The sequence below is a fragment of the Camelus bactrianus genome, chromosome 9 (assembly GCF_048773025.1).
Source record: "Camelus bactrianus isolate YW-2024 breed Bactrian camel chromosome 9, ASM4877302v1, whole genome shotgun sequence".
In the NCBI taxonomy this organism is placed as follows: Eukaryota; Metazoa; Chordata; class Mammalia; order Artiodactyla; family Camelidae; genus Camelus; species Camelus bactrianus.
In genome coordinates this window covers 33531233-33555318 of record NC_133547.1, presented here as the reverse complement: position 1 = coordinate 33555318, position 24086 = coordinate 33531233, and the positions used below count along the sequence as shown (strand labels likewise).

At 38.3% G+C, this 24086-nt stretch overlaps 1 protein-coding gene across 4 annotated transcripts in view; it reads right to left on the bottom strand.

The window, feature by feature from the left end:
- The window catches only part of CDC14A (cell division cycle 14A), a 141638-nt gene that overhangs the window by 77648 nt on the left and 39904 nt on the right, over window positions 1-24086 (bottom strand). For all 4 annotated transcript variants that reach the window (XM_074370046.1, XM_045513257.2, XM_074370047.1 and 1 more), the window contains one exon: window positions 9966-10045. In XM_074370046.1, coding sequence (XP_074226147.1) covers window positions 9966-10045 — 80 coding nt within the window. The remainder of the gene's footprint in view (window positions 1-9965; window positions 10046-24086) is intronic.

Here is a 24086-nt window from a genome sequence, read left to right as displayed (position 1 = left end):
GGTGTATATCTATCAAAATCCATCAAACTGTACATTTGAAATATGTGTGGTTTACTGTACAGGAACCACACCACAATAAAGGTGTTAAAAAAAAAAAGCCCCTCGGAGAAGTGACTTCTCCCCAGGTCCTCTGCCTCCCAGGTGGTACCTCTCTCACAGACTACAAGAGCCTTCCCACATCCGCATTCCCACATCCCACATCTAGCCTTTCTAATCAGTTTTCTTCACTGCAGCCAGAGCGCTGCCTTTAAAAGGCAAGTCTGATCCAGGCACCCTTACACTGTAACCTTTCACTGACTTCCCACAGCTCTCTCAAGGGAAGGCCCAAATCCTATCAGGGATACAAGGCCTGTGGTATCCGGCCCTGCCCGCCCCTCTAGCCTCCTCCTCCCTCCCTGCTCCCTCACCCTCTGTGCCCATCACATGCCCCTCCCTGAGCTCCTCAGGGGGGCACTCTGCTCACACCACAGAACCTCTGTTCCTCTATCACAATTTCTCGGATCACCTGGGCCTGGGTCAACCTACCCGCTCTTCCGCTCCCAGCTCAAAGACCACTTGTCTTGGGGGACAAACTGCCAACCCCACCCTGGCTAGACAGGTCCCCACCTTTTTTTCTCCACTGGACTCAACTACAGTTTGACATTGTATCCTGATGTGCTTATTTGACTCTCTGCCTCTCTCTCTAAAGTCATCCTGAAGGAGACAGATTCTCTATGTCGTTTACTCCCCATTGTCTCCTTAGTACCTAATATAGGGCCCAGCATGAAGTAGGTAGTCAATAAATGCCTGCGAATAAATGTTTACATTAAGTAAAGGAACTTAGCAGATCATCCCAAGAAAATGTTCAATAGCATCCTATGGCCACCTCTGTTAGCTCAACAGCCTAACACCTCGGTCCTCAGCAGCAAGAAAAGCTTTCTTGCACTAACCCCAAATCCCTTCTCTCCATTTAAGGTCGTCTCCTTCTGTTCTCTTTGCCAAAGAGTAGTAATTGAATAAAGCTAAAGGCAGTAACATTCAAAGTGGTTTTCCTTTGTCAAGTGGTATTAAACACACTTTTATTTTAACCCAGACACTTTAGAGAGGCTGCACAGAGCTTTTAGGAGTTAAAACACTATCCCAATGTGCTACAAAGTTTTATACTCTCACAGTTTTTATTGCAGTTATGGTTCCTAATTGTTTACTTAACTCCTGCTTTGCTCTTTCATTCATCCATGCATTCATTTATATTTATTGAGTCAAATAGTTACTGAGTTGAATAAGAGGACATGCATTTTTCCACCTGCCTCACAAAGGACCACTGAAATCCCACAGACATCAACTGAGGGCAAAGTCTGCCCCTCCTGTGCTGCCTGGGAAAACTAGAGCTCTCGTCCTGATCTATCGTGATAGTTTTATCATGTACTGCATTACTCTCTCAAACAGGTGAACACAAGGCTGCTCTTCGTTCAGGACATAAGGTAATACCCCCAAAGACCCAGGGGTTTCTAATCATTCACCTCCGCTAAAGAATAAATCATGTGTCTCTAACCACCAATACAGGCAGAAGACTAATGTTACAGCCAACCGCTGTCTAGAGACATCCAAATGCAGATTTAGCTCAACCGCATGCTTGACCATCTAAATTCTATCCATCGCGGCAACTTGGTCCTTCTAAATGTGACTTCTGGCATAACAGTCAACTGAACCATAAAGCTGTTATCAAGTAGTTATAAAAACCACTGGCAGCCAGTAAATATTTGTTGAATAAAAACCTAAATGTATGAATATTTTAATAGATGAAGCAATTGGGATTTTTTTATTTTTATACTTTTGCACTTATTTTACAGAGAAGCAGTAGAAGAAAGATTAAAGAAAACTAGAATCACCATCCACAAACTGATTTATATTGTCCTAGTCTTTGTAGAAAGACTCTCAAGAGTCAATTGTTAGACATTCAAAAGTTTTGAGATCCCAAATCAGCATGGGTGGGAATATTTACATCACAGAAATCAGCAAGTGCTCTTTATTTACAGAGCCAGCTTACAACACACCACTCCTGGCAACCTACAAATCTAAGAAATCACTCAGAATGAAGCAACCTTGTAAATGCTAATAACAAGGAGATGAAAACAGAGATGAAAGAACATATTCACACAAAACAGCAAGAAAGCATTTCCGGTAATGACATTGTTTGAAATGAAGAAAAAATGAAGTTACAGTGTTTACAATGCACGGACTACATTAGAGAATAAAAAAGATCTATATCAGGTGGACGAGCAAATAATCCACACATCTTGATTCCAGGATGCTTTGTAAATTCTCCAGATGGCACGGAGTTAGGAGTATGCAAATATCTGCAGAGCAATGGGTTAGAAAGGATGTCAAAGGTCATCTAAGCACCCTTCCAAGCACTGAACTGAATCCCATCTATACAACCAGCACAAAATCGTGAACCTCCTAAGGTCAGGGAATGTGTCCTTTGTGTTGTATGCCCAGAGTCTAGCACAGTGTTGGGCTCATTACTGTGCTGTGGCTATAGAATGAATGAGTGAATGAATAAATGATCATTGCCAGGAGACCACTCAACATATGCCTGAACAACTCTAGTAGCTGGGAACTACTGCAATTTCAAAGTAAGAATTATATAAAACAGTCTTTAATCATTAACTCCATACAATAACAAAAGTGCAATCTAGACCATTGCTTTCTAATGGGAAATAAAACACAAGTCACAAAAGAGAGCCACATATGTAATTTTAATTTTTTATAATCATATTAAAATAAAGTAAAAAGAAATAAATGATATTAAATTTTAATATTTTGTTTAATCTAATAAATCTGAAATACTATATTATCATTTTCACATATAACCAACACAATTACAAACAAGATAGTTTTTTTCAAAATAAATCTTTGAAATCCAATGTGTATTTCAATCTCATAGTATACTTCAGTTTGGACTAAACAAATTTCAAATGTTCAACAGCACATGGAGCTAGTAGTTACTGTACTAGACAGTTCAGCCTTGGACTAATTTGTACAGATACCTGGGAATTAGACAATATCCCACAATACTTTACACAATTATCCAAAGTACACCTGGCTTCCAGTCTCTGAACTCATCGACAAAATATACACTCAAGCTCCAGGGAAAAGAAAGAGTCAATTGTTTATATTACCTAGACCTCCAAAAATACATTTGATAAGAATCAGTGGGAAGAACAAAATTATCTCCCATTCATGAAAGAGCAAAATCGAACGGCTTCACAGGGAAGAGCCAAAAACTCAGCACGACCAGTATCTAACAAAAAACGGGACGCAGAATCTCCTGCTTTTCAGATTTAACATAAAGCTATTCACTAATCATTTTGCTCATCAAAAGAAACAGAGATATGTGAAAATTCGTTTCTAAGTCATAGCTGAAAAGGTCACATATAAAGCAGCAGAATAGCATCTGTCTAGAACTAGCAAGAACAGGCACCAGAAAAGCAGACCAGGGGCTGTTCTCTGGGCTCTGTATCAACCCCTGAGTGCTCCCCATGCTAATTTTGCTTTAAAGATAAAAATAATAGTAAACTGTCTTTGACTCCAGTATTGAAAATAAGAGCTTCATATATGAGGCATTCAAGAAAATAATTATGTTTGTTAATGTAAATGACTGCAAACTTATTCCAAAGCACATTTATTAACTAAGGCTGGCTACTGGAAAAGTACTATGTAGAGTACAAAAAAATTTGGCACTTACTCTTCTACAGAAAGTTTAGTACACTGATCTGAAACTATAAAAACAGGAATAACCAAAAAAAAAGGAGTCTGAGCCAGTTTTCACAACTCAAACCACTGAAGCACTGCCATATTCTTAAAAAAAGGAAAAAAAAAGATACAACTCACTTCCTTGTCTTAGCAGAGTGGCTCAGCAGAAGTGTGCTGGGCCCATAACTTACTTTCTCATGTGTATTTAGTGGGTCATAGAGAACTTGACAGTTGTTTCTGTCCTTAGATTCTGTATAGTGGTGCTTATTTACCACTTTAACAAGAAAACTTGATAGAGTCTGCTTTTCAGGGTGGTCCAAGTTACTCAGTATACCCCAGCTGTTGAGAATAGATCCAAGAGTTTGGACTGGATAAACCATCTATCTCCTTTATTTTCAAGACTCAGGAAATTGGCCCATCCTCACTATTCAAAACCAATGCAGATTCTTTCCCATTGTATCAAGCATCAAAAGCAAAGGTTTATTAAAGATCCATGGAGGTAGAAATGACCCTAAAGATCAACACTGAGAAGCAGAGGTAGTCATCATAAAGAAAAGTTGAGAATGAAAGGAAAGCCTTAACAGAGAGTAAAATAAATTTTGTTTTCTATATTTTTGACACTCAGGATAAAAACATGGTAAAGAGAATCTTCCCTTTGAAGTATGACGTTAATTGCTAAATAAACTTTGACAAAAATCACAGTTTCATATTTAAGTTTGGTAACAAACATATGGCTTAACATTTATGTAAAGAGATATATTTTATAACTGCATCTAACATCTACCAGCACATGTTTACATTGCTTTAGAAGAAGGCAGGCAGCCTAATGCCAAGTTCTAAGTGGTTGACCCTTCTGAGCCTTTGTTAAGAGACCTGCAAGTTCTGGCATGCCCAGATGAGATTTCCCATAAAGACTCAGCCACATTAAGACTCAGCAACAGGGCTATCACTAGGGGTCATCCCCCACACAAAACAAACCCATCCCTGAACACAAACAGTACGGGTTCCTTTAAATGGCAAATGACATTAAAGGATTGCCAGTGGGAGGTTTGTGGTCCTCTGTTAAGGAAGGTTTCTGGACTCGAGCCTGCTTGAAGAGAAAACTTGCTACTTCTGGTCCTATTAGATAAAACACCATTATTTGATAAGCCATCTCTTTCCAAGACTCTCAGGAAACAGCACAAAAACAGTTCCACAAATGGCAGTGTGTTATTCTAATCCCAAGAGATCTGTTTTATTCCATACAGGTGTGGATCAGGAAATGTGCCTTAAAAGTGTTTCGGAAAGCTAGTTCTGCTCCATGTCAGTAGAAACTGGGGGGGAATGGGGAGGCATTCAGGATGAAGTATTGCAGAAAATTCTGAGTTAAAGTTAAACAGATTAGTTTACTACTTAGAATCATTCAGAATCTTTAACATGGAAATGTGTTTTGTAAATCTAAATTTACTTGACCATTAAATCTTTTTTTTTTTTTTTTTTGCCAGGGTAGTAGACCTCAGTAGTTCACAACCTTGGCAGCATATCAGAATCATGTAGGTAGTTTTTTAAAATCCCAAGACCCAGACTTCACCCCAAGCCAATTATATCAGAATTTCTTGGTGTAGAACCCAGGCATCAATATTTTTTAAAGCTTCCCAGACTTCTTTAAACCAAGTATGAGAATCAACATAACTTTGGGAAAAACTGACCTATAGGTCTCTTCTCCAAGCTAAAATAAAATAGCCACATTAGAACATGTTCCTGGATCTATCCAGGAAGAGAACTACCCAAAAAAGGAAAAGAAAAAAAACCCCACTAAACTAACAACTGGTGATAGGACATGCAACATTCAACCAGCTTTATTCCATTGGATGTCAGCTCAGGACCCTACCTCAACTTCACCTAAGCACCGAGTCATCATTTTTCATGTCATGCTCTCTATATTTGTCTTTGAAACTGGACCCTGGGATATTATTTATTGTCCATATAGTTTTATTCCTCATTTAATTTTATATATCATAGAAAAATTGGGTTTTAGCAGATTTATGAATCATCAATACTAAAAACAACTTACCAAAGTAATACATATGGACCAATAAACAAAGAAGTAAATGTACACTGAATTTAAAAGCACAAAATAGATTTAAAAGAAGAGTTGTACAGTTTAGATGGGTTACTTCTTCTGTGAGATGTAAGGAATTTTTCACACTGTTTTATAAACACCCAAAAATCCAGATTTGAAAACCACTGCCATTGACTGCCAAGAAAATAATCTAGAAATTCCACCAAGGGATGGTGGTCTTGTGGGACATTAAACAGGCTGCCATTAATATGACTTTGCAGAATGACTGGCCAACAGTATAGACTATAAATTTGGTGGTACACTGAAAGGAAGAAAACCTGAGAAGAATCACACCAGGCTGGCCAGTTCCAGCTCTGTGACTCTGACCCCTTGCTTGCTCCCTTGAAGGCACACTGCCACGCCAACACTAAAGATGGGTGGACTCGAAGAATTAAGATAGGTGAAAAGTACCATTTTCCTCTAGTTTTCGGCTGAAGTCACTCCTGATAAACACACTGGCTATCCTTAGTACAAATGAAAAGTACAGTTTCCAACACAACAACTTTATAATTGAATGGAACACCCTAAAACTGACCTGCAAACAGTAACATCACAACAAACACTCCTTGAGTGTCACCAAGCCAGGAATTCAACTGTCTCCAAGGTCTATTACATTTAGTGTAACCAAGGATAGGCAGTAAATGGGAGTGGGAGGTGGGGGGGTTGGGGGAAAGGAGTTAAAAGGTACAAAACTCCAGCTATAAGGTAAGTTAAGTACTGGGGATGTAAGGTACATGATGATTACAGTTAACACTACTGTATGGCATGTTTTAAGTTGCTAAGGAAATAGATCCTGGAAGTTTTCATTATAAGAAAAAAATTTTGTAACTAGATGAGGTGATAGATGTTAACTAACCTTATTGTGGTGATAATTTCACAACATATAAATGTCAAGTTATTATGCTGTACACCTTAAATTTATACAGTGTTGTATGTCAATTATATCTCATTAAAATTGAAAGAAAAAAGATAAGTAGTAAAGCTACCCAAATCTTTTTTCTTCAATTTGCTTTATATTTAGATAATTTTTAACCAGGTTAATAGAAAACTATAATTTAAAAGTTTTAAGATAGAATATGAAAATGAATATATGTATGTATACACAAGACTGGGACATTGTGCTGTACACCAGACATTGACACATTGTAACTGACTGTACTTCAATAAAGTAAATAAATAAATAATTTTTAAAAATAAAATTTTTAAGATAAATCCAAACAGAAAAACTCAATCATATAATCCTTTTGGTTATAATGATATACTTACCCTGCAAACATATCATATAGTATCCTCCCTAACCTATCATTACAAAAGACAACCTATGCCATACAAATAAAAAATTAAAGCACCTAAACCCAGCACCTGGATTGCTGTTCTCCATTCTTCACCCTAACGTGAAAGGCATTCATGGGACCTACCCCTAACATCTCCCATCCCCAGTTTAAGCGTTAAGCTTCCTTCCTCATACCACCTATCTCTTAACTCTAATGAGACACTGTAATTGTTTTACACACCTACACAGTTACAAACTATACACAGAGCTCCCTGGAGCATGGTTGTCCTAATCATCTTTAGATCCATAAGACTATCACAGTGGCTGGCACAGAAAAAGCAATAAATGGATTAACGCATGTATTCCCTGGCACACTGGTAAGAAAAGAGCCCAATCCCCGCCTTCAGGAGGAGAGTCAGCCATATTTAGTGGGGAGTCAGCCATGCAAACAATTAACTACAATACATGACACTTGTTTTCACGGTGTGTGTAGCAAATGTAATGGGGCAAGAACAAAATGTAATACACAAAACGTAACAGAATATTATCAGCACAGGACCTGCCAAGTATCTCTAGAAAAATGAGTTGAGGCATTACAGAAGAGACTGCTCAGATAAACATTTGTTAAATCAACAAATCTTGAAGAACAGCATTATTTAAAACCTTAAAACCCCTTTTATTAGCCACTAAAACAATACAGCACAAATGGGAACATGAGCATTTCAGTAAAGAGGGAATATAAAGGTACCAACCACACTTGGTACCAACAAGCCTTCAAAATTGTCTTCATTTTTTTAAATTTTTTTAAACAATAAAACAATTACAGTTAAATGGAAGTTTCTTGGAGGCTTCCTATTTTTTAAATAAACATGTTAATACAGAAGTGGAATTTTTTTTTTTTAAGCTAGACAATGAAGATAAAAGTGTAATTTAACAACAAATGGGGTGGAAAACTTAGTGGACGATAGTCTCCAGGTTCCAAAGGAAGGCTAAGGTGATGATGGCCGATAGATGATGAAAAGCAAGAAGATGCTTCTTGATGATACTGCGTTGGCCTTGGTCGGCCTGGGCTGTACACTAAAATCACTCATGTCTCATCTCAGCATTAGGAAAAAAATTAAGTTTATTTAGTCAAATTCCAGAAAACTAGTAGTATTTTTTTCAATTAAACTTTTCACTAAATTTTAAATGTACACTTTGTGGTATTTTCTGTTTCAAATGTATGATTTATGGAGAGTTTGGATTTAGAAATGCAGTTTAATGTAAACACAACTCTTGGTATCTGAGTTATCAGACAGATACAACTTAGAGCTGCATTCAAGGGCAAACTGTAGTAGGAAATAGGTGCCTAAGCTAAAGGGGAAAATTCCTGATGTTTGTGTTAAGCACTTTTTTTCAGGTAAATTACCAAAACTCTTTATGTCTAACAAGAATATTATAATTTTCTCCAGAATATTGTCTCAGTTTCTTTCTTCTAAAATACATTCGAGATCATGTGAATTAAAAAGGTAGAAAATGACTTAAATGTCTACCTATAAGAGAGTGGCTAAATGCATTCCTGTGTACACTATACAGCAATCAGGCAGAACAAGGAAGGAAGCTCTCTATGTACTGATGTGAAAAGATACATCCAAAATGAACTAAGTGGAGAAAAGTCAAGATGCAGAACAGTACATGCAGTATGTTATATTTTGTGATAAAAAAAAGGACCAATAAGTATGCATATCTTTATTTGCTTATATGTGCATAAAAAAAACTCTAAGAAGGATACAGAATAAACCAGTACCAGTAGTTACCTGGAAAGGACCAGACAGATAAGAATCAAGGGTGGGAGAGAGTTTTCACTGTAAACCTTCTCATATATTTTAAAAATATTGGAACCATGTTAATCTATTTATATTTCCAAATATTTAAAATTTAAAAATTTGGAAAAACTGGCTACAATTATGAAAATTATAATTTAATTCTATGTTACATTTTAATAATTTTCTTACTGTCTTTTCTTCCATTCTGATCTTATTAATTACTCAAAAATTCTAGTTCTCAGGTAACAAATTAATTACCTACCACAGACAAGCTCCTCAATCTTTCCTGCTCCTCTCTTTCATTATTGTTGGTAATTATGACACTAGTAACAGTAACAAGCAATCTGTATGCTTGTAGACTTGGACACACAAATAAGCAAAAGGGCAGAAATATCAGAATCATTCACAATTCTCAGAGATGACTGTCGTGGGAACTTTGATGTATGCTCTCTTCTACTTTTTAAACAATCTCAAGTTTACTTGAAATTTTTAAAACACCTTCTTCAGGTGATACTTACAAAATATTCTTTTCCAACACTGTAATGAGAGAGCCTTCCTTAGGATGGAAGCTACATTTGTCTGCTAAACGGAGAATGTAGGGTCCCCACTAAATATATACTTCTGGGAAGGTACTCTGAGGGTCTTATTCTATATTTCCAGCCCCCAACATTTGGTGAGAGCTCAATCAATGCTCACAAAATGAAAGAATGAATGGATGAATCAACAATGTAGAGTACTGAGATCTAGCAAACCTCCACATGGTTATTAGGTCGTACATCAGGCACTCTTTGTACTTCAACTGTCAAGATATAGAAAGGATTCAAGGAAAAAATTAATTTCTAAAAAGGAAAAGCTATTTTATTCTTACTATATGGGTGAGGGCAGGAGGGGTTGTCTCTATAAAAATGAATAATAAAAATTACCATCTCATTTCATTCCATAAAACACCATGGTCACAGTCTAAGGACAATTAAAAAACACAATAATCCAACTCTAAAGGAGCGAGCTGTGTGGCCCAGTGCGATGGCCCATGTCTCACAAGCGGTTATACCTGAATGGAAGATAGGGGGCATCTGAGCCGGACAGGAGTGCTCTGTAGGCTTCTTCTGGAGTCTTCTTTAAATAGATCACCTAAGACAAATAAATAGCAACACTTAGAACACCACCAAAGAATGACACAAAACTAATATAATTACTCACCAAATCTGCATTTCACTTCTTGCACTTTGAAAGTGACAGCTGTCATGGTGATAATGTTGATCTTCAGACAGCAAGCAAGCTGCCAAAATTTCCTTTTCAGCTTGAAGCTAAACGGTAACCTTTGGCTTTTAAGGATGAGCAGAAGCTTTAAGACAGAGGGCAGATCCATAAAGGGGCCGTCTGGGGCTGTTTACAAAGCACATTGAACACATACAATGGCAGGGTTTTCCCTTCTGGGAGCAGAACAATTGTACCTCCATTACTGAACTGTGTGTTCACCAAAGACCAACACAAGCCTGCCTGTCCTTCACAGAAGACCCACTGTGAGGTAATTCAGTTCCTGATAAATTCTGAGACATCTCAGAGCACAAGACCCCTTGGGAGGTCTACCGAGTTCTCCGTCTGCTCTGAGGACAGCTCACGTTGCTTTCTTAAACAATCAATAAAATCACAACGAAATGGAGGGAAATGCATACAGATAAGAGCATTAGAAAACATGTTGGCTTGGCTCTTAACATCAAGAATAGTTACATCTCTCTGGTGCAGCACAGTAAACTACTCTTCAACCAAGAACAAACAAAAAAGAGCTCTTAAAACCAGTAAACGACTTCTGTTTAGTCATTCTGACTAAATAATCCACGCCAGGAGCTATATCAGGTACTGGCACCTCTCTCAGTAGAATTCACATTCTTGTCGGGCAAAAAAATAATTAACAAAAATAAATCCAATCTGAGATAAGTGCTGAAAAGGAAATAAACAGAGTCCTGGAAAGAGAATAGACTTACTCAATACCCTGAAGTAAAGTCGTCAGGGAGGGGTCTCTGGGAGCCACGGAGGGTGAGGTGTGCAGGAGGAGAGCACAGGAATGGCTAAGGAAAAGGGGGAACAAGAGGGGCTGGGGTCCCTGCTGGGGGCGAGAGCGTGGCGAGTCCCGCAGAGGAAGACAGTGTGGCCGGGGCAGGGCAGGAAGGGCAGGGCAGGAAGGGCAGGGCGGGAAGGGAAAGCCAGGCCGTGGTCTGACTGCGAAGAGCAAGGCAACCAGGAGGAGAGTTTGGTTTTATCCTAAGTGCAGTTGAATGTTTTAATTCTCAAACAAGAGCACTGATCCTTTTCCTTTACAGTATGATTCAAATTCAATCCCTAAAATCCTTTCTACCTAGAATTAATGACATTATATGTCATTAATATGTCCCAACATTTCAACAAGAATGGCCGAGTCCACTTCTTAAAAAGTAGGGTTTTCCTCTTCTGCTTACAAAGTTTCTGTAAGCTGTTCCACTGGCAATATTACATGGATTTAATTATTAATAATTTCAGGACTAGAAAACATCTCAACCCTCTAAAGAAAGAAAACTAATATAAATACAGAAAAAATACTTCTAACTTTAAGAAGAAAGCTCCATATTCTTTTGACAAGTAAACATGAAGGTCTGATAAAGCACACATCAAACAAAGTGAATTGAATATGAAACAAAAACAGCCCAGAAAATGAAACCACAGCAAAAGAAAGATCGAGACATGAGACACAGATTCCACAGAGAACCACATCTCGAGTTGCAGCTCAAATAATTGCAAAAATCCATTTAAACCAACCCGAGCTTTAAAGACCGTTTTCAGTCACCAATATTAAAACAGGACTTCGTTGTTCCCTAGTGGGTAGGTTACATAATACACTGAACAGAGTTGGTTATAATACAGTGAGTTTTCAAGCCTAAGGATGCAGCAATATTTGAAAATTGACTACTCCTGTTAAAAGCGAAAGCTGCTTGCAGCAAGCTCCTGTGTTTGGATTAGATAATTAAAGCTTATACAACCCTCTTTGGAAAGCAAAAATACATTTCCCTCCTCCGGAGCAATTACATTAATTCCCTTTAATTCTGAGGCAGTCATTCTGCAGGAGGGAGGCAACAGCCCACAGGAAAGACTTCTCTAGACTGGTTACCCCACTGGGTTTTGCTACTCATCTTACCCGCATGACTTAGCACACATGACCCATGTTCTCACACTGTAAGATGAGAGTCTTTGTTTTTATTTTTATCCCAGTGCTAAATTATTAATAAGTGCAAAGTGAAACCCAACAGAGGCCATCTAAATTCCAGCAAGATGCCAGGGGCAGGTAAATGCAATGTCCTTTTACAACCTGACAATAGGTACTCGGGAGAGAGATGAAGTGTTCTAATAAGTGAGTGCATTACTGAATGCGTGCATGCTGGTCATGAAAATAACCCAATTCCAGCTTTCCAGGAGAAGAAATGTCATGGATTCTTATACCCGATCTTCTCAGATATGTCTCCTATTCAAAAAAGAGAAAGACAGACAGAGAGACAAACTAGGTCTGATTAGAGCTCAAAGAAAACAACTTTTAAGCCCGTGCTGTTGAGGGACCTAAAGCTCAGAAAGATCAGGAGCTTCCCAAACTCGCATTGCAGCTCTGTGACAAAGTTAGAATGCGAACACAGATCTGACTGCAAAGCCCACAGTAATTCCATACAGCACATCTGCTTGAAAGCAGAGATGCAGACAACGGAAGCAGAACTGGGGTGGGGGGGGGGGAGATTCCTACTCTCCCAATTCCTAAGTGCCGTTACCCTTGACTTTTTGGAGGGGAGGGGAGATTTCTTTGCTTTTTTTAAAAAATTTTTATTGAAGTGCAGTTGATTTACAATGTTGGTTTCAGGTGTCCAGCAAAGTGATTCAGTTATACGTATACATATATTTTTTTTTTCTTTTCAGATTCTTTTCTATTATATGTTATTACAAGAAATTGAATATAGTTCCTTGGGCTATACAGTAGGTCCTTGTTAATTTATTTTGTATATAGTAATGTTACATTTGACTTTCAAAATTAAGTGACTTTAAACCGTTAACAGTAGTTGTGTCTGAGGAATAGGGCTGGGGGAGGATCAGAAGGAGGAAGGAGGACTTTCTACTTTATATTTTATACTATCTCCATGTTTCTTGTGTTTTGTACTAACATGCATTAATTTGTTTTTTTAATGTGTATTAATTTGTTTTTAATGGATTTCATAACTAAATCAGTTATAAAATATTAAATGTGTATTCGTCTTAAAAATAAAATCTACATTTAATTAATACTCATAAATTTGCCACCAGATATACTAATACTTCTAAAAATATTTTCTGAATAAAATTAATTTAAAAGCACCATTTAAATACCCTGATTTTCCTTTTCTGCTTCTCAGGAAAAAAATAACACGCTGCCTACTCTTCTCACTAGATATTAGCACATATAAACCCAAACCGGAAGAATCGTCTCCAACTTTTGATTGATAAAACTTAACAAAAGTTTTCTGTATAGTGCTTGGTTTATCACGCCAGTTTATCCCTGAAATAGTGGGTATCTGTACTGCTCTTATAAAACTGTCCTACTCTTTGCCAGGAAACCCTATAAATCTTCTCAATAGAATAGCATTTGACATATATGTTCTCACTTTTAACTAACTAGGAGTCAGTCAATTAAAGTGATTTTTTTCCTGCTTAATTAACTTTGATGCCAGGTACCAAGCACCAAAATAACTCTTAACTTTTAATAAAAGACTCTTAAAGAGCCAACATTCTAATATATATATTACCAATAGCTATGAGTTTTATTTAACAATAATTAAAATTACAGTACTACAAACTAGTATAGTATCTATTATTTACCAATAAGCCAATGTCTCCCAAACTTCAATTAGTCATCATCAACTTGCTCAACTTCTGCCACTACATGCAGCACCATGTGTTACTATTCTCTTTAAACAGACATACTCTCTTAACTTCCATCAATTCATTCTAAAGTGTTTTATATCATTGCTATAAATGGAAAACCAGTATCACTTGCCATTGAGTCCACACATAAAAGAATTTTAAAATACATAACTCTTAAAATTTTTAAATGTTTGTGCAGAGTAATTGCCATATAAGTGTGGGTTCATTTCTGGACTCTATGCTGTTCTGTGGATCATGTATGTGTCTGTTTTTGTGCCAGTGCCGTGCTGTTTTAATGACTGTAGCTCTGTAATATAGTTTGAAATCAGGGAGCATGATTCCTCTAACTTTGTTCTTTCTCAAGATCGTTTTGGCTATGTGAGGTCTTTGTGTTTCCATACATATTTTATAATTATTTGTTCTAGTTCTGTGAAAAATGCCATTGGGCAATTAATCTTTGACAAAGCAGGCAAGGATATACAACATGGGGAAGTTATCCTCTTCAATAAACTGTGTTGGGAAAACTGAACAGTTACGTGCAAAAGAATCCAACTGGACTACTCTCTCACACCATGCACAACAATAAATTCAAATTGGATTAAAGACTTAAATGTAAGACCTGAAACCACAAAACTTCTAGAAGAAAACATAGGCAGTATTCTCTTTTACATCAGTCTTAATAGTAGTTTTTAGGATATGCACCCTCAGGCAAGGAAAGCAAAAGCAAAAATAAATGGGACTACTTCAAACTAAAAAGCTTTTGCACAGCAAAGAAAACTATCAGCAAAACAAAAGGGCCACCTACTGAATGGGAGAAGATATTTGCAAATGACATGTGTGATAAGGAGTTAATGTTAAAATAGACAAAGAACTCACACAACTCAGTATCAAGAAAACAAACAACCCAATTAAAAAATGGGCCAAAGATCTGTAAAGACATTTTTCCAAAGAAGACATACAGATACCCAACAGGCACATAAAAAGATGCTCCACATCACTAATCATCAGGGAATGCAAACTCCAGAGGTAAGGGGGGTGAGGGGGAGAAAGAAATACGTTAGGGAAATAAAGAGACACAAACTTCCAGTTGCAGAATAAATGAGTCATGGGTATGAAATGTACAGTGTGGGGAATAGAGTCAATAAATATGTAGTATCTTTGCATGGTGACACATCATAACTAGGTTTATCATGGTGATAATTTTGAAATGTACACAAATACTAAATATTATGTAACAAGAACTAACATAGTGTTGTAGGCCATCTTCAAAACAAACAAACAAATTCATATTAAAAGAGATCAGATCTGTGGTCACCAGAGGTGGGGGTTCAGGGGAGGGGAAACCAGATGAAGGAGTCAAAAGATACAAACTTCCACTTAGAAGATAAACAAGGACTAAGGATGTCATGTACAATGATAAATATAATTAGCACCATTCTATGTTACATATGAAGTTGTTAAGAGCGTAAATCCCAAGAATTCTTCTCACAAAAAAATTCCTTCTATTTCTTGAATTTTGTATCTATATGAGATGATGGATGTTCACTAAACTTATAGTGATAATCATTTCGTGATGCATGTAAGTCAAATCATTATGTTGTACACCTTAAACTTATACAGCGCTGTATTTCAATTATACCTCAATAAAATTGGAAGAAAAAGTAAGATAAAACAAAAAACATGCACACCACACACTGAGAAACAATGCAACAAATATCGAGTTTGGACTAATTTTATAGAAGAGCAGACCAAACTGGTATGGTAAATAAAAGCTTCCTAGAATTAATCTGCAAATACTTCCAAACCATTTCTTTAAAGTAAATCTGATGGTCATTCAATCCTGAAAGCCTGTCAAAAAATAATACATGTGAATTTCAGAAGCAGTGTGGAATTTGCCGCTCTATTTCTCTACTCAGATCATTTAATCTCTCTGCTACACAACGGATGACTCTTTAAACAACAAATGGCTTAATATAGAAGTCTAAACCAGACTCTGAGTCATGAATTTGCCAATGGTCTTTCCCTGGGGACATTTCCCTCAGATTTGACCATGTTTTTAGCTTTGTTTTCAGGTGTTATTTCCTCAAAAAAAGCCTGATGCCAAAGCACGACTCACACAAACACACACACGCGCGCGTAATGTATTTTAAAACAAAGCCTGAACCCTCGGGTTAATTATATTTATATTTTGTGATCTGGAAAGTGAAAATACTCTTGAAGATTCGATTTGGCCATCTGAGAGAGTATTCTTCAATTCTGGCATTTGATTTCCTGTTATTTAGTATTTTACTTGTTTATGAAAGAGGAAACAAATGCTGAGAACAGCCTTTCCTAGTCAGGTACTGCCACAGGAACACTGATAGAGAGCTGTGAAGTCAGCACTCCCACCACTTCTGGGGAGAAAAGCAAAGGATACAAATATCTTCTCAAATTTTACAAAACCACCACTGGATCCCTCCAAAGACCTTGAGGGAGGGACCTGAGCCGGTGAGGGGTCCTGAGTTTTAAGTTTAAGGTACAACGAGTGCATCCACCCCAGAGGGTTAACTCAGTTTATTTAACAATTAGTAAGTGAGTCTTCTGAAATGTGTCACTACTTTAGTGGTAATGCCCAGCGGAGCCAGTGAAATTAATTTTCTGAGCCCAGTTACAGGAAAGCATCAGACTAGGCACGTAGAGACAATTCTTCTATAATGTGCTAAAAGAGAAAGAAAGAAAGAGACTGATTTCAAACAGAAGAGCTCTGGATCAAACGATTTGTATTAGATTATAGAAAGTGTTTCAAGCGTCAAGGCATCCTACCTGACCCAGACACTCACTCTCCCACTTCCCCGTATCTATTCTGAGGCTACACTCAGCCACTCTGGACACGTGATAAAAGGCAGGAAGCAGGAGGTGGAACAGAACACAGTCACCAAAGATCAACTTGGATTTACTTAACGCTCACAACCTGCATAGGCACCTGCACACATACAAGGTCACGAGGAAAGTCTGCAATGTCGTCCTCAAGGTACTTAAAAATATGGATGACAAGAGCTCTAAAGCAGGCTGGGGAATGGTCCACACAGGGACCGGACTCCACCGGAGCCTCCCCTGCATCACAGTGGCACTGATGGCCACCTCCTCCCCTTTCTTGGCACCACAGCGCTAAGTCACTTTGGCCAGGCAGCCTTCTTTGGCTCCTGCCTTATATTCTCAAAGCCGCTGCCTTTCTCCACCTCTAAGCTGTATCACATTAACTCTCTGTGCCTCCATCTCCTTACCTGTGAAGAAGGGATAATACTGTAATTGCCTCGTCAGGCCGTTGATGGAGAAGATTAAGTCAATTAATAATACACGTAAACTGCTCAGAATTGTATCTGGCACATTGCTCTTTTGTTAAGGGACCACAGGAAAAAGATAAACTTTGGTCCCAAACTTTGACTGGACCCACAACTGCTGTTATTTCTGACAGCTTAGCCCTAAGGCCTATCTATGCATACAAACATCAAATCATGAGGTTGTAGACGTCCCTCATGATTGCTATATACCAAAACTAGCCCATACACACCATCGTTCAGTCCAACCCTCTCATTTTAATATACAGATCTTGGTCCTGCTCTCAGTTCTGCCTGTTCAAACGGCTTCCTGAGTCTCCTGGTACCTCAGTATCAACAACCATAAAATAAATGCACTGGTTCCTGTCTTAACAATCTGTTGTTAAATTATCAGAAGATGGCTGAGGTGACCCATGGCTCTCTCCAACAAAGTACATGTGACCAGAAGAGTTGACACTGTGGTCATTTTTCCTTATGTGAACTTCTCACAAACAGAAGAATAAGATTACCAGGCTGGGTTTGTTTTTAGGGGAGGAAAGGGATTATCAGTTACCTACAAAAAAGAAATCACAGAAGTCCATGGAATGGACTATAAAAACACACTATCAGGTGAGAAACCCTGCAAAGAACTGAAACATAAACCTTTTAAAGTCTCTTCCTTGGCTCCCAAGACTTTGATTCTTAGACTTCTTAAGTGTCAGGGCACTTAATTTATGAACTGTTTTTTCCTGAAGACAACACTAACTCTTATTTGTCACACACAAGCACAAACAAAATGCTTAATTTTTTTTTTTATTTTTAGCAACATTTTTCTTCCTAATCATTTCCTCCCATTATAACCAGTGACTGAGAAAACAATATCTGCATTCAACTTTAAAATAAAATTTAAAAATAGGAAAAAGGCATTTATCAAATGCACCACTGATTCCACTTCCGTTCTAATTGCTTACGGAAATAAAAATATTCAGTGTTAAACATTCACAAGCTAGAAAGGCAAGTCTAATTACAAAGCAGAAATGTAACTGTATATTTAAAACAACTTGCATTATTGAGTCTATTTTAAGTTTATTCTCCTGATCTAATTAAAGCAGAACAAGAATGAATGCATCTTGCCTCCTGCAGTCTTTTAACACGTTGTAAAAGAAGGTAAGTCATTCTTCCTGTTCTTCAAGTTCTGAGTCTATTGTAAACCACAGATTACAAGGCCTGCAGAGGACAAGACAATTCATCTGCATAACAAATATGGAGACAACGCTAATTACAGAAGTAAGGCAGAGCCTGATGTCAGGTCTCTATCTCCATTGCTTATTTCTGCCCTAAAAATACCTAACAATCATCTGGCATCCTCATGAGAACGAGGTCGAGAAGTGACTGTGTCTTTTGGTTAAGGCGATGTCTGCTCTGTTATACTCTCATGTGCAATCTCTTCACATTTTAATTTGAATTTGAGATTTTCTACACAGTGACTAAGCAGTGGACTTTATTCTATCTATGTGAGAATTAGTTTAAAATAGAAATACTCTCTCCACCACTCTCATGGGGGTAAATTAGAGTAAAACCCGTGGGAGCTCTTTGATGGGCAATTTAGGAAAATTGCAGACAACAGCAGCCATGTGTATCTTCCCATCTAATTTGATGGAAACTAGGATTTTCATAATCAGCCTGAAAAGATGTCCTTCCAGAACTGACAGCTACAGCCAGGACAAATACACATCTCTTGCAAGCAATGTCTCAGTAGCACAGCCTTCTCCTGCCCGAGGAGAGCTCATGCTCCAAAACAGATACTGCTGAGCTGGCTGGCTCTCATTGAACTAGCCCAGCCCTTACTAAGCAAGCCAAGGAAGCACTGAGATAGTATTCTCAGCACACAGAAGTCTAAAGGGACCCTTTAAAGCAGAAAAGGAGAAAATATTTGGTCCGAAGAAAACCTGAGCCCCTAGTCTCACACCAGCTGTGTATAAGTCTATGTTACAACACACAGGTAAACGTGACCCTGTACAGCATCTATCATTCATCATCAGAAGGCAGTCTCTGCAGAAAACACAGAAAATAGACTCGCTCCAGATTATCACTTGGATAATACATGCTCTCAAGTGGAATGGTTTCACATTAAAAACTCCTCATGCTGAGTTTCACTGCTTACTTCTGGATATGGTATGAGTTTTATTTCATAAAGCCTTTCAAATTAAGAAAGAAAATTTAAAAGAAGTGAGAAGAGTGTGTTCTTCAAACCAAGGACTGAATTGATCAAGCAAGAACCATAACTTCATTTATGGTGAAGATGCAGATGACAGATCCACTATCACAGACCAAGAATCACTGTTTAAATCCTGTTAACACCTGTGACCAATTATAGACAGTCCTCAAATTGCAAATGAATTCTATTCCAAAAGCTTATTTGTAAAAGCTAATATTTAGATTTCTGGAAATCATTTCCCAAAGATAAACCCTTATGGTTGTTAGTTTCATAGGCTAGACCAAAAATGATAATACGTTCCCTCTTATCATTAAAATTAGATATCTAAAATAAAAAGTAGTAGAAAACACTATTTCAAAAACTGAAAACTAAAACAAAATAATTAAATACACGAGCCTGCTTTTAAAATTATCTTCCTTCAGTGCTAATAGTTGAGAAAAAGCCAGATTGGGAAAACACGAGGACAGCAGTCACCATGTTTACACTGACTCTAAGGTGAGCCCTGAATTATTTCAACTGTTTGACTGGCACTTTATTATATCTAATTCCACTTCAAAATGCATAGCTTTCCTCAGTATTGGGCATTATGATTATGACTGGTCTCAGATCTTGAGGCAATGGAAGGCAAGGCAAATACAAGAGGAAAAAGATTTTCTTGATGTAATTTAGAGTGAAGTAACTGAAATGAAAAGTAAACGAGACAGGTCAGAAACTTTCTGGACATACACAAGAGAAAGATGGCCAAACTTGCCAGGGATGGAACCCCCCCACCTCAGGTGGGAGAGCAGTATCAAAGCGTGGCTCCCTTCCCATGATTACGGCAACTACAGCAACCTAAGATCTCCTAGAAGGAGGGAAGGAGGTAGACCAGACAATCCATTGTATTCATTTTTCGTAACTAACTAGAGCATGCACCTGAGGGACCGAAAACAAAAAGGCTTTTTCCTTTTTGAATATAGTCATCTTACTCTTTTTCAAGCTGAAGATGTTTGTAGGTTAGATGTTATCCAAATTTCTAAGATAGAAGCCATACAACATGTGAACTAAATCTCAGCTCTAGAATCTCATAGTAACTCGTAAGCCTCTCTTCCTTGAATTGACTCAAGAATAGAAAACCAACAATGAACACAAACAAGGAACTGGTTGTTCTCTTCCAGTATTTACAAAGAGTTGTTGCTTAGAGAAAGCAGGAGAAACAAGAGCTTTGCCCACCAGTCAGGTGTTTGCAGAGAGGATTCTGTGGCAATTTTACTGTGCGTTAGCCCAAACTGTTCAAATATATGCCACATGACAGATGTATCTTCAAGAAATAATAGGATTTATAGTTCTTAAATGTATATACATTTTTAAGAAGTAGCCACATTCCCTAAATACTTTCGTTTACAAAGTTCACAAATAGTACAACTGAAACTCTCAAGAGAAGGAAACTTTAACTGAAATAAAAGTAACTTAAATCCAACCCACAGAGCTATTGCACACATATCCAAACTGTAATACACAGGAAGCGCATCCACCTTCCCTGCAGCTACTGGAAATTTCCCTCCTCTTCTGGCTCACTACTATAGGCAGACCTCACTACTTCCAGAAAACACCTCTTTTCACCCCAGCAATTTCTCACCCCCATCCTTTGATCAGCAGCAAGACTTTCAAAGAAAATGAAGAAGAGGGAGAAGAAAGAAAAAGGAGATGAGCAGAGAATTCTTCACAGTTCTACACACAGGTGATTCATTTCTTCACTCTGCAGTTACTGGTACCAGGCACCATGGATAATACCAAGAACAAGGCAAATACACCCCTGACCTGATGAAGCACTCTTGTATGTTACTTCAGATCTTCCTAGCCCAGGGATCCCAACTTCAATAACTTCAGATATTCCTCAGAAAAGCCTTTAAAGCTGTTTAAACTATAGACATCTTGATTTCTCCCCCTGAGATTCTGATTAGCCAGATATGCCAGGTCTGGCCCATGGGTATTTCTGATACCTAGTTATATTTGAAAATCAGTATTAGAAATGTTATCCTTTTAGAAGTCAGAAGGCTCAGTGCCTAAATTATGTCGCAGAACTACAAATATATATTATTCCCTTAGCTTTAAGTGGTAGTTAGTGCAAGAAAGGAAGTCTCCATTCTCAATGAAATTCCAAGGGCACAACAGGCTTTGCGAATGCCCATGACACTATGTGACAAGTCCACCTCTTCATTCATGCGTCCACATGTAGACACTGAGCTGTATTCTAGGGATATAAAATGAAGACAGTAGGGAAGGCAGACATGTAAATAATCAGACCGTTATGGCCCAGTAGCATGAGAGAAACACGAAACAGAGAGAACTCTAGCATGGAGAGCTTTGGGCAGAGTTCTAGAAGATGGGTTTTAAAAGTCTTTTTAAGAACAAATCAGATCATTTCAACTCTCTAACAGCTTCCCATGTTATGGAGAATAAAATCCAAACTCTCCCCACCACATACAAGCCCTGGCAGAGACCTCACACCTCATCTGCTGCATCAGCCTCTTCACCTCTGTGCTCCGGCCACGTCGGCTTTCCTTGGGGCCTCAGTCATACCCAAGCTCATTCCCACCTTACAGCCTCTGTACTTGCGATTGCCTCTGCCTAGAATGTTCTTAGTCTTTATCAGCTTAACTGTCATCACCTCAAAGATGGCTTCTTTGAACTTCCAATGTGCAGCAGCCAGCCCAACGCTAGCACATCACCACATAGCCAGCACTGCTGCCTCGCCCAGCAGAATATATGCTCTACAGGGACAGGGATTTTTTTTCTCTTGTTTATCGTTATATCCTTAGCGCCTAGAAGAGCATCCAGCACAGCTGCTCGATAATTATTTGTTCAATGACAGAATGAACAAATGAAGCAGACGGGTGGTAAAGACTATTTCCTATGAAAATGAATGCAGAGTTTTATTTAACAGTGAAGGCTCCTGAAGACCTCCACATCCTCCTTTTGACTAAACTACCAGGAAATTCACTCTGAAGTTTTGAGCTTGAGCAAGTCAGAGCCAGTTTCCGCTACATGTAACCAAAAAACCCCAGTTATTACAATATTACTATTCTATATACTAGCCAATTGAGAAAAAAAGGAGGAGGGAGGCGGAAGGGAGGAAGGAAACAAAGCAACAGGAAAGACATGATCAGAACAGCGGAAGGAGAAAGAAGTGAAAATTGTAGGGGAAAAACAAAGATGAAGATGGAGAGTCGTACAGGGATAACGAGGAGTGTGTATGAGTAACAGGCGTGAAGGAAAGCCAAGAGCAAAGTGTGAGAAAAGAGGGAACATGGTGTTAACTGGGAATGTAAGTGTCTACATAAGAGGGGGACTGGAAGAACCGGAATGCCAGTGATACAGGGGGGTTCTCGTCCCCTCTGTTCTGCCTCTTGTGACGAGTTACGTAATCTCTCTGGGTCTCTTAGTACAATGAGGCAGAGGAGAAGGGAAAGGTAGGGGTGGGCAGGCAGGGCAAGGAGAGATCCTATCTAAGGTCTTTCTGTTTCTGTAACTTAGTGGAGAATCACTGTATTCAGCTCCACCATAGCAATTCTTCAGAGAAATTACTCTCCAGATTGCTAGAGTAGACATCGTAAAAGCCAGAGACACTCCTCCCTCCATCTCTTCCTGCAGTCTTTGTATTAAACCCAAGGTCTAGGTCAACTACTGTTCCTTAAAAAAAAAAGAAAAGTCAAATAGAGCTTATCAAGGAAATCCAGTTGCCCACATTCTGGGTAAATCCCCCAAATTTTAATTGTAATAGAAGGATCTTAATCATCAACTACTATCTGACTTCCTCTTCCATGAATTCAGAAGTAAAATAGTGTCATCAGGCAATATACAAATATAAAATTTAATATCTAGTAGATTTTTTTAAACTTTGTGGTAATAATATCATAGGATATCCTAAAAGTTGTTGTTTTGAATTCATACACCTGACTTAGAGACAAGAAAACAAAATGATTTTAGAAACTATTTTAAAATGTTAACCACATATTGTCACTATTTCCATTATTTCACAGATATGTTTCCAGGAAAACAATAAAACTTAAAATTTGGCTCCTGGCAAAACATGCAGCTTGCAGCCTAACCTACAGCTCACTTGCAAATACTGAGAATTTTCTCAAAATTTCAGACATTTCTGAAGGGAACATAAATACTTGACTACATTCAAACTAATGGGATTCAAGGCTTTCCCAACTCCAAGGCAGGCAAGACCCTGCAATGCTATTAGGAGATTTAACTCTTAACCCTGAATTCTTTGTACAGGATGGGTCCATTCCCATTGGTTTTAAGAAGCAATGAAAAGCCCTGCAGCCGAGACCTGGGTTACAGAAGTCAAGGGCAGGACCTGGGGTGGTGGGAGCGACGTGATGAAGACCTTGAGCTTGGAGTCTGTCTGTCTGCATCATTTCTTACACACCGGTAACACAAGATCAGTCCCCACTGGGGGTCCGAACTCCCTCCAGGGCTGTTTCCTGTCTCGCTCGTTCCTTATTCCTTTGAACAGCACAGTCAGGCACTATGTGAGGTGCTGAGAATGCAAACGTGAGTAACAGTCATTCCTTTCCTCAAGGAGCTCATTCTAGTAGATTACACTGCACATCATCAATTGCAAGACAAGGTGAGGAAAGCTATAACTGAGCCAGGTTCTGGGTCAGATAATAAGAAATGATAAAATAGACAGTTGGAGAGTAAGGAGAGGGACGGACCAATTATGGAAAAAACAGCAGGAAAAGTTTCTCTG